The 11,830-nt window shown below is 45.9% G+C and overlaps 1 protein-coding gene across 4 annotated transcripts in view; it reads right to left on the reverse strand.

Annotated features, from left to right (window-relative positions):
• itpr3 (inositol 1,4,5-trisphosphate receptor, type 3) overlaps positions 1–11,830 on the reverse strand; it is a 263,225-nt gene that overhangs the window by 125,547 nt on the left and 125,848 nt on the right. For all 4 annotated transcript variants that reach the window (XR_011358441.1, XM_069941706.1, XM_069941707.1 and 1 more), the window contains exons 16-17: positions 11,732–11,830; positions 6,066–6,185 (exon numbers count right to left, since the gene is read on the reverse strand). The exon at positions 11,732–11,830 is cut by the window's right edge and continues 74 nt beyond it. Coding sequence is in view for 3 of the 4 variants with exons in the window: in XM_069941706.1 (XP_069797807.1) it covers positions 6,066–6,185; positions 11,732–11,830 (219 nt within the window). In the remaining variant the exon portion in view is untranslated. The remainder of the gene's footprint in view (positions 1–6,065; positions 6,186–11,731) is intronic.

The following is an 11,830-nucleotide window of genomic DNA, read 5'->3' on the forward strand; positions in this document are numbered from 1 at the left end:
CCTCCCAACCACCTCATGACGGCCCCTGCCGACAGGCTGCCCTGGCCACCCATTGACAGCCCACCCTGGCCACCTACTGACAGTCTTGCCTGTCTGAAAATTGAAAGCCCCACTGACAGCCCACCCGGCCACCTCCTGACAGTCCCACTGATAGCCCCCTGCCAACAGCCCAACCCAGCCACCCATGGAGATATTCCAATTAATACCTCGTTGAATAAATGACCTGTGAATTGATGGGTGTTATTGTTAACAATTTATTTATACATTGCAGCACATAAAAATAAGAAATACTCACTGATGCTTTATTTAATGAATAGCAAACTGAACAAACCCAATCAAAGTATAGAATAAAATCTGAACTAAATACATGGAGTCGCAACCTGTATCCTTGGTGGCATTTTTTTTTAAACCGGGGTGGGGGGGGGCGCTGATGTCAGTGGCAGCCCTAGGGTGCTACTTGACCTAGATATACCACTGCCTCACTTTCTCTTCATTTGTGCTAATTTTTTTTATTTTTAAAAATGAAATTGACAGCAATATTTGCACCTTTAATGCTGCCACAAAACAAATTTTGTGACGTCCATTGAGAAACATTCTACAAAAGTTATCATTTGAGATAATGGAGAAATAAAAATGACTGCTGGTGTTGTGAGTCATACTTCACTGTAGATTAATGAGTATTTCAGAATAAATTTTAAATGCAATGTTATACCAGTCTCAAGCCATTATTGTCTGCCCAGGTTATTTAAATTGCCAGTAATTAAACTAGAACCCTGGGAGCAAAAGACAGTGCACAGGATTTCAATCGACCTTTTACCATCAGGTTTTACACACATGAGCACGTCAATCCAGCAATGAAACTAGATCATTCTTAAATGACTTAACTCGAAAGACAAAAGCATAACTAGAAAATATAGCAATTTCAGCATAATTTCTGGGGCTACAAATTTCAAGTTCCAGGTGGGAAAAATAAATTAAACATTGCATAAAAAAGATTGCATCTTGCATCTGATCTATATCCTGTTTAAACTCCTCAGACTGCTTCAATCTTGTTTACAGTTGCAAGGTTTCATTAGTCATACACTTTCGTGCCTCCATGTTTGATGAGTTGTTCCACTTGAGCCTTCCTCCCCACAGAGATCATGTTGAATTGTTTTCACTGGTCTTTGTAAAGCAGCAATCATAATCAGAATGCCCCAAATGATCCATTTCTGGTTTTGTCATTTTCCAAATTTGCAAGCATTTTTGTAGTATCATCAAACAAGGAATCAGTGTACGTTGGGCTCCACCTCACTTTTTGTTACTGCAACAAGAAGTTGCTGAGTCAACCACATGCTGCAAATGAATCAGAACTTGCTCCAAGGTAGAAGTGTCAATGCTGAAGGCAATTGATGTTGAAACTTCCATACCCTGATTTTATCCAAGTTTCTTGCTCAAGCATAAACACAGAGTTCTTTCTCAGCTGAACTTCATGCTCATCAATCTCCACCTGCAATCTCTCTCGTACACTTCTGAAGGTCTTAATTTATAGCTAATGTACTTTCAAAGTACAATCATCTCAAGTGTAGAAAATATATCAGCCACATGCTCATAACAAGCTCCAATGTTACCACAACCAGACAGCCAATTATTGAGACATTGTTAGTACTGTGAGAAGATCAGTGTTATGAGAGAGCAGACAGTGGCACTCTTCATTGAATTATTGGCACTATTGACAGTGCAATGTTCTCTCAATACTGCTCTGAAGTACCCACCCCGATTGTTACTTCCAAGTTTCTGCTGTGGATTCCAATGCCAAAATCTTCTGACCCAGTGGTAAAATACTAGCAATATTGCTGTAGCCTTCATTTTATTTACTCACCTAAAGTAGATTACAATGCAATCATCACTTGGGCTGCTGGAATATATGATGTCATTGAAGAATGGGACCCATGGTCATGTAGCATCAGCCTTCAAGTATTAAACTGGTACCTTAGTGCAGGCCTCAAGCTTTGGACCAACGCTAAAATACACCACAATGGTCAACCCAAGTCTGCAAGGATTACAGTAAAATGAACAGTAATCTTCGGTGGTGATAATCTGGTGGCCATTTTTACAGAAGAAATATGCTTGCCCCTGATGTCCCCACGTAAGACATTCAGTGCATGAGCGTACACACACACACACACACACACACACACACACACACACACACACACACACACACACACACACACACACACACACACACACACACACACACACACACACACATTCCTGCATGTCTCCAAACATGAGCATGGGGGTCCAAAGATATTGTAGGATCACAATCTGATTATTTCTCCACCTCCTGACAGCATTGGGGTTCACCAACATCCTAACAAAGATATTCTGCAAATGTGATCAGTGAATAGAGCAACAAATTGTTCCCACTGTTGCACAGCAAGCAAAAATCTCTCTTTGCAATACCTCCAGTGCCATTCTCACCAAACTATGCAGGACCTTCACATCCATCATTGACCTCTGCATGGGGACCAGTAATGATTGGGTTTTCTGTAACAAACCGATTGCAAAACTTTGCCTTTGTTTACACATTCAATCACGATAGCATCTGAAAGCCTCCAACCCAGCTGGTGCTTCTTCACTTCTATAATTTGTTCACACTCAACCCCCAAGGTATTTTTCTCACAAGAGAATTCTCTGCACACATACCTTTGACTTGACACTGCATTCCTTTTTTTTTTTAAAAAAAAAATCTTTTAATAATGATCTCATAACTTTCCCTGAACCTTCACTGGTGACTGTCCAATGCCCCTTTCCTTCCCATCCTCTGTGATTTATTTTGTAGCACTGAGGCATCATTAAATTCATAGTCTCCAACCCTAACTACACAATAAGGTACAGAATGCATCTAAATCTTGTACTGCTCCATAAATCTGTGCCAAATGGTAGGAAAAGATCAAGAATAATTAAATGCAGCTGGGAGGATTTTTCTCTTATTTTACACTGCATTGGGACATTACTCTGAGTTACCAAATGAAGAATATCCGATAGAATTAGGTTATTGGTCAGTTACAATCAAATTGAAGTTCCCAATCAATTTTTATTTCACTGCTTGTTTTGTTCTTCATTTATTGGGATTGCCCATTCTTTTTATTAGCCAAAAGTGCCATTCTGGATTGAAATTGTTATGAAATAATTCAAAACACTGGACTAATGAGTATATTTTCCTGTCACTGCCTCAAGCATTTGTGGATATTGTCTACTGAACAATGACAATAAAATTGCAGTACCAAAATCTTGCTACACCTATGGCAATGTGCCTCCAACTCTGTGAAAACAAATACTCAGCACGTTCTTTTCATGTGTACTCTCACTGGAATAGTGGTTACAAGCCGAAACTTGAGTTGTCTGAACACTCTGAACCATAATTTAAATTTAGACATACAGCACGCTAACAGGGCATTTTGGCGCACGGGTCTGTGCTGCCCAATTTATACCCAATTAAAAGCGTGGGAGGAAACCAGAGCCCCGGGGTAAAACCCACACAGACAAGGGGAGAACGTATAAACTCCTTACAGAGACAGCACAGGATTTGAACCCAGGTCCCAATTTCTTTGGCTTGGCTTCGCGGACGAAGATTTATGGAGGGGGGTAAATGTCCACGTCAGCTGCAGGCTCGTTTGTGGCTGACAATTCCGATGCGGGACAGGGAGACACGGTTGCAGCGGTTGGAGGGGAAAATTGGTTGGTTGGGGTTGGGTGTTGGTTTTTTCCTCCTTTGTCTTTTGTCAGTGAGGTGGGCTCTGCGGTCTTCTTCAAAGGAGGTTGCTGCCCGCCGAACTGTGAGGCGCCAAGATGTACGGATGGAGACGATATCAGCCCACTGGCGGTGGTCAATGTGGCAGGCACCAAGAGATTTCTTTAGGCAGTCCTTGTACCTCTTCTTTGGTGCACCTCTGTCACGGTGGCCAGTGGAGAGCTCGCCGTATGGGAAGGCGATGGTCCTCCATTCTGGAGACGTGACCCACCCAGCGCAGCTGGATCTTCAGCAGCGTGGACTCGATGCTGTCGACCTCTGCCATCTCGAGTACTTCGATGTTGGTGATGAAGTCGCTCCAATGAATGTTGAGGATGGAGCGGAGACAACGCTGGTGGAAGCGTTCCAGGAGGTGATGCCGGTAGAGGACCCATGATTCGGATCCGAACAGGAGTGTGGGTATGACAACGGCTCTGTATACGCTTATCTTTGTGAGGTTCTTCAGTTGGTTGTTTTTCCAGACTCTTTTGTGTAGTCTTCCAAAGGCGCTATTTGCCTTGGCGAGTCTGTTATCTATCTCGTTGTCGATCCTTGCATCTGATGAAATGGTGCAGCCGAGATAGGTAAACTGGTTGACCGTTTTGAGTTTTGTGTGCCCAATGGAGATGTGGGGGGGGCTGGTAGTCAAGGTGGGGAGCTAACCGCTACGCCAATCCTGCCACCCAATAATACATCTCTCCTGTATTAGATGTCAATGTCAATAAAATTTGAAGTGTTAAAGTTTATTTGCCATGTTTTAATTTGCACAGTGAGAGTCTTCTGCAAGCATCTCGCAGGTTAAATCTAAGATTCATACAGCCATATAAAGGAGGCAACAAGAGTAAAAAGTCACGATGAACAAATATAGACAACGAGCATCAAGCAAGGGTAGCATGAGAACACTGTTATGGTGTTAATTAAGGATAGTGATGGCTGAAGGAAGTCTTCTCCTTGATAAGAGGAGGGGGGGTGGGGGGAAGAGAGTGGGACCTGGAATTGAAGAGTCCTTTAGAAATGTTGGCTTCCTTTCCCAGGCAGCAGGAGATGTAAATGGAGTCCCTGGATGGAAGTTTGAATGATGTTCTGAGGTGCATTTACACTGCCTTCTGCAGCTTCTAATTCTGAGCAGAGCAGCTCCCATATCATACTGTGATGCATCGTACTTCTGATTCTGCACATGTACTTGTTGTTGGTGTGCCTTCTTGACCATCACATCAACTGATTGGTCCAGGTCAGGTCACTGACCTCCTCATGCTGACTCCTAAGAACTTGAAGCCATCGATTCTTTTTACTTCAGCATCACAGATATGGACAGGGTGTGGGGTCTTCCCCCTCTCCTGGTCAATGATCAACTGTGTGGTTCTCTTCAGTCTTTCTCCCTCTTACATTAAACCTATGCCCTCTGGTTTTAGACTCCCCTCACAGTGAAGGTGACTGCAAGCATCCACCTTATCCATCCCCCTCATGATTTGATAAACCCATGAGGTCACTCTCACCCTCCTTTAATCCAGGCAAAACAGTCCCAGCCTCTCCAATTTCTCCTTATAACTCAAGCCTCCCAGTCTCAGCTCCATCCTTCTGAATCTTTTCTGCATTCTGGATTGGATAGCTACATCCCAAGTTAAATTACATCCTTCCTACAGTGGTGACAAGAACCACACTCAATATTGCATGTCTCACTAATATTCTATAAAAGCTGTAACATTACATCCCAATTTTTGTACTCAAAGCCTCAATTAATAAAGTGAAGCTTGTCAAGCATCTTCTTCACCACTGTATCTACTTGTATGGCCACTTACAGGGAACTATATACTTGCATCCTTGGTCTCCCTGTTTTGAAGACTTTCCAGGGCCCTGTCAAGCCTAACAGCCTGAATATGCCTGAGATTGTCTGATCTCGGAAGCTAAGCAGGCTCAGGCCTCGTCAATACTTGGAGCGGAGACTGCCTGGGAACACCAGGTGTGGTAGGTTTCTGTGACAAAGTGATGGCTCTCTGTCTGTCTTATGGTAAACAAAAGTTAAAGAATTTCATATGTTACATTCTAAATGTGGTATTACATGACAATATTGGAACCTTTACATTTTATTGCACACATCCTGCTCTGATTTAACTTCCCAAAATGCATAGCTTTGTCCACTTTCCCATTTGATTTTGATCCCATTGTAACCTGAGACAACCTTCTACACAATCAATTTTGGAGCCACCCCCCTCCCCCCCCACCAAATTATATAAAATTATTGTATAGAGCATTACTTCAAGTTGTCAGATAAGAAGCTGTGACTTACGCAGTTTTGATAAGAATGTCTTCGTTCTTTGGATCCAGCACACATTTGCAGATTAGCTCTTGAGTTACTGGAATGGCCACGTGATTTGACACACAGAGATCTGACAAATAATCTAAAAACCTGTTGTAAAGGGACAATTAGAAAAAGTTTCAATGAAATTATCCCTTAACTCCACTGGTCTTTTTACTTTTACCATCAGAACCCAAACCAATGTGGTTGAAGAGGAACACACACTGCAGAGTTGTAGATAGAGAACTCTGAGTTAATGGGAGAACTATGGAAAGAAGGGGTGCAGTTTCTGTGTTCTAGAAGATTATGGGGTCAACGTTTTCAATCTATTAATAGGAATGGAAATCCTCTCTCTATTCATAGGAGTCTAGAAATAAGGTTTACTGTCCAAAGATTAGAGCCAGATTTTTCAGAAGGGAAGCTAGGCAAAGAGACCACACAATTTGAATATTTTTTTTTCCATAAATGGAAATCAATGGTAGATTTTCAACTTTAAATCTGAGAGCGATAAACATTAATTATTTAAATCTTTTCTGAACATTGACAAAAGATGTGAAAATGAGTGTGAAGTAGGGAAAATTAGATTGTTGTGGAGTAGGTTTATATTGGTTGGCACAACATCATGTGCTGAAGGGCCTGTCCTGTGTTGTGATGTTCAATCTTCTATAATCAGCCACTATCTTGTTAAATGACTGAATGGGCATGAGGAATGCATCATTCCTCTATTCTCCATATATCAGGTAAGATGCACTGAAATTAAACAGTAAATTAGAATGCTGAAACTATTTCTAGGGATAAAAGACAAGTTGTAATTAAACATGACTCAAGAAAAAATTTTTTTTAATGTCTTATGCACTTCTTGCCCTTTAAGAATTAATGGGAGCCATACACTGTTGTTTCCCCAGTACAAAATTAAAAATGTGTTCACTTATTATGACAGTAAAAATCCAATAATCTGGCGTATTCAGGACTTTTGTGGTACTAGACTATCAGATAGTCCAAACTCTTGGATCTCATTTCTATTTGTATCCCAGCTTTTAAATGCAACAAGTCAGCCTCTGGTGACAAAGGGGGGGAGTGAGCCTGGGAAGGGGGGGTGGGCGTGAGCCTGGGAAGGGGTGGGCGTGAGCCTGGGAAGGGGGGGGCGTGAGCCTGGGAAGGGGGGGGCGTGAGCCTGGGAAGGGGGGGGCGTGAGCCTGGGAAGGGGGGGGCGTGAGCCTGGGAAGGGGGGGGCGTGAGCCTGGGAAGGGGGGGGCGTGAGCCTGGGAAGGGGGGGGCGTGAGCCTGGGAAGGGGGGGGGCGTGAGCCTGGGAAGGGGGGGTGAGCCTGGGAAGGGGAGGTGAGCCTGGGAAGGGGAGGTGAGCCTGGGAAGGGGAGGTGAGCCTGGGAAGGGGAGGTGAGCCTGGGAAGGGGAGGTGAGCCTGGGAAGGGGAGGTGAGCCTGGGAAGGGGAGGTGAGCCTGGGAAGGGGAGGTGAGCCTGGGAAGGGGAGGTGAGCCTGGGAAGGGGAGGTGAGCCTGGGAAGGGGAGGTGAGCCTGGGAAGGGGAGGTGAGCCTGGGAAGGGGAGGTGAGCCTGGGAAGGGGAGGTGAGCCTGGGAAGGGGAGGTGAGCCTGGGAAGGGGAGGTGAGCCTGGGAAGGGGAGGTGAGCCTGGGAAGGGGAGGTGAGCCTGGGAAGGGGAGGTGAGCCTGGGAAGGGGAGGTGAGCCTGGGAAGGGGAGGTGAGCCTGGGAAGGGGAGGTGAGCCTGGGAAGGGGAGGTGAGCCTGGGAAGGGGAGGTGAGCCTGGGAAGGGGAGGTGAGCCTGGGAAGGGGAGGTGAGCCTGGGAAGGGGAGGTGAGCCTGGGAAGGGGAGGTGAGCCTGGGAAGGGGAGGTGAGCCTGGGAAGGGGAGGTGAGCCTGGGAAGGGGAGGTGAGCCTGGGAAGGGGAGGTGAGCCTGGGAAGGGGAGGTGAGCCTGGGAAGGGGAGGTGAGCCTGGGAAGGGGAGGTGAGCCTGGGAAGGGGAGGTGAGCCTGGGAAGGGGAGGTGAGCCTGGGAAGGGGAGGTGAGCCTGGGAAGGGGAGGTGAGCCTGGGAAGGGGAGGTGAGCCTGGGAAGGGGAGGTGAGCCTGGGAAGGGGAGGTGAGCCTGGGAAGGGGAGGTGAGCCTGGGAAGGGGAGGTGAGCCTGGGAAGGGGAGGTGAGCCTGGGAAGGGGAGGTGAGCCTGGGAAGGGGAGGTGAGCCTGGGAAGGGGAGGTGAGCCTGGGAAGGGGAGGTGAGCCTGGGAAGGGGAGGTGAGCCTGGGAAGGGGAGGTGAGCCTGGGAAGGGGAGGTGAGCCTGGGAAGGGGAGGTGAGCCTGGGAAGGGGAGGTGAGCCTGGGAAGGGGAGGTGAGCCTGGGAAGGGGAGGTGAGCCTGGGAAGGGGAGGTGAGCCTGGGAAGGGGAGGTGAGCCTGGGAAGGGGAGGTGAGCCTGGGAAGGGGAGGTGAGCCTGGGAAGGGGGGGAGCCTGGGAAGGGGGGAGCCTGGGAAGGGGGGAGCCTGGGAAAGGGGGGGGTGAGCCTATCATTACTGGCTCACCCCCCCTCCCAGGCTCACCCCCCCCCCTTCCCAGGCTCAACCCCCCCTTCCCAGGCTCACCCCCCCCCCCCCTACTTCCCAGGCTCATCCCCCGCTTTCTTTCTTCAAAAGATTAGGATTTCTAAATTGCTGGATAATGGATTATTGGAGCTTTACTGGCCCCCTAACATTTTTATTGATGTTGGAGGAAAGTTTTTTTTTGCAGCACAGCATTTCTAACCAAGGACACATTGAATTGCTTCTTGCATGCAGTGAGCTATTAAAAATTAGCATTCTGCTATGGATTTCAGAACCAAAGTGGTGATGAAGATGTCTGTTGCCACAAAAGCAAATCGAAATTAAAGGTGGTTCATATAGGTGCTGGTTACTTCACACTATCAGCTTTATGCATGCATAGGCAGCAAGTGTATTGGAGGATTTAAACCATGCTTTTTGCTTCTGCAAGGCTGAGAATCAGTAACCTGCTTGAGTCTCAGCAGACATAAGCTAAATTCCACCATGGGGCCCAGAGATGCAGTTAGCTGACAAAAAGACATCTGGGTACCAAGAATATTTAATCTTCCTGCTTGTTTTGGTCACAGTCTTTCAGGTAGAGCTCTAACCTTGATGCAAAATAAACCATTGTATTCAAAGTGATAAGCTGAAAGGTGTTATTCAAAAGAAACCGTTTATCTTTCTTTTCTGTGCTGGGAATAGGTGCTTGGGTAAGCAGTTTTTGGGTAATATAAGCCATGGTCCCGCTGCTGAAGTTTGAGACTCTCCGAGAGGTGGCAATATCTCTCAGCAAAAAGAAGAACTTCTAGAGTCCAGCTAACGTCCTGGTCAGGGGAGGTGGAGAAGTTGCTACCGGCGCCCCGACGACCTACCACAAGTGTGCGGTCGTTGCCTCGCCTCAGCAGTTGGGACCAATCCAGGCGTTGATAAGTATAATTGGGAAGGGCTTGCATATTGTAGTTTGATATCAGCTTTAGAATTTGTAATAAAGATTTGTATAAACTGAATTGCTCTCGGTGTGTGTGTGTCTATTTTCTTTCGGTAGCTCAAACACTGTGACCAATCTAAAACGAACAAAGTGAGAGGTACAAGTTTACCCAGGACAGCAAATTATTTTGCAAAGGTTCACCAGAAAATAGGTCTGTGAGCTCAAACTTTCTATCTCAATAACAGGGAAAAACCTGGTCATCAGGTGCGAGGTGCTCTCGGTACAGTTGTACCTCGCGCAGGTGTCGCCCATATCCTGCACTTCTGCACTGACAGTCACCAGAGCAGTGTCCCGGTTCATGTGGGGATCCAAGATGGAAAGGATCCGAAGGGTGACCATGTACAAGTTACCAGACAATGGGCGCAAGGACATAGCTAAAATGGCCCTCTTGTGTGGCTGCTCCAGGCTGTGTGTAGAACCAAAGTATGAGGGTACCAAGTGCCACAATGTTCTGCGATTCCACCTGTTCCAGATGTTGCAAAGAATGGCCTTGTCCAGTTGTTGTGCTATGTCCCAGTCAGCTGGACTTTGCCACACCATCCATCCTTTGTGGAAAGGTTTTTCCAGACAAACACATTTGACTATAAGGCCATCAGGCAGTGGTCAGCACAGAAGATCCTGCAGACTCACTGTTGAACCCAGTGGGGTGGTTCCTGGACCAGATTGTCCCCATCATCTGGCAGAATGTTTCATCATTAGAGCCCATAAACAAGCACCAGAACTTGGCCTGGATGACAGTAAGAAGAGTCCTCCCAGTCAGATCCTTCCTGTACAATTAGAACATCACCCACAATGCACAATGTCCCTGAGATGACTGCAGTGGAGTGGAGACAGTCACCCACCTCTTTGCAGAATGCAGATTTGCTCTGAATGTGTGAAGAAGGATGCAAGAGTCCTTGTCATGTTTCACCCCCCCCCCCCCCCCCCCCCACCACCAAGCAGCAGTGTGCCAGAGGACTTTGATTTATGGGCTGTTCCCAGTGAAGGACAAAGATTCAGAATCCAAAACTGCTGGAAGACCATCACTTTGGTCTGCCTGAAATCTATTGGTCTTTCAGCACATGGAGATGTCGGTGTGAAAATGCTGCCGACCTGTACATTCCAGGCTGCAGGAGTCCATGCTGAGGGACGCACTGAGGCTTGGTGTAGCTAACACGAGGGCACCATGGGGAAGGATCACAGTGTAGAGTCCTTCCATTACCTGGCATTAAGGAACCAAGACTGCGGGGAAGCTCCTCAAACAACAGAAGGGGGAAAATGAGAAGATGCAACATTAATGGTAATGGTGAAAATAGAAATGAATGTAACAGTTTATAGGGAAGGGAACGTATGGATACGAAACAAAGGGTGAGAGGCGGCTTTGAACAGTTTTCTTTTTGAAAATAATTCATTATGAATAAAGTCTATTTTTTTGCTTAAAAAAGCAACAGCTACATCTAATTATTGAGTGAAGTAAATTTTATTTATTGTAATCAATCTCTGTTTATAGCATCCCAAAACTGAAATGAAATTCCCATCATGGCCATTGAATCTTTTTATTTTTATGATAAAATTCATTGAAAGAATTTTGAGTGAAACAGTGGAGAACCCGTTGATTACTACGAAGCGTCAGGAGATACCCCCTTGAATTAATTGAGATAATATGACATATTAATTTAAAGCTATCTGTCCCTAAACAAACTCGACACCAGGACTCTGATGGCTGCTGGAAATTTCTTCAGAGAACTTTCTAATGTGGTATGATGTGACAATAATGGAATGATTACCTTTTCCTTTTATGTAGCTTGTCAGGAAACATTTGATTAAAATCAACATAATCCACAGAGTGGCGAGAGTTGTCGAGGTGAACGTTGAATGAATGGAGAGGCATCCTCCTACCTAGAAAGGTTTCCTCAATGAATGGTGACATTCCCGACACCACTAAGTAAATCTTCATTAAAACAGCTGAGAGCAGCCATTAACAGGCAGATCGTACGACATCTTTCCTTTGTCCATTGTTTAAAAGCAACTCATCAACAAGTTCAGGTCAGGCCAGGTCTACTCTGCAAGATTCCCCATCATGCCGACCAATGGAAAGATCTATAGCTCCATTGAACAGACACAAGTCGTAGTAGCTCTTACCTCGGTTCTCTGTTCTTCCTTACGAGTGTAACAAAGGTTTCAATTTCTGTCTTTGTGATGTGCTGTTCCAATAGTTTTCTGTTATTGTGGAGCAGAGCT

Source organism: Narcine bancroftii, chromosome 5 (genome assembly GCF_036971445.1).
Source record: "Narcine bancroftii isolate sNarBan1 chromosome 5, sNarBan1.hap1, whole genome shotgun sequence".
Classification (NCBI taxonomy): Eukaryota; Metazoa; Chordata; class Chondrichthyes; order Torpediniformes; family Narcinidae; genus Narcine; species Narcine bancroftii.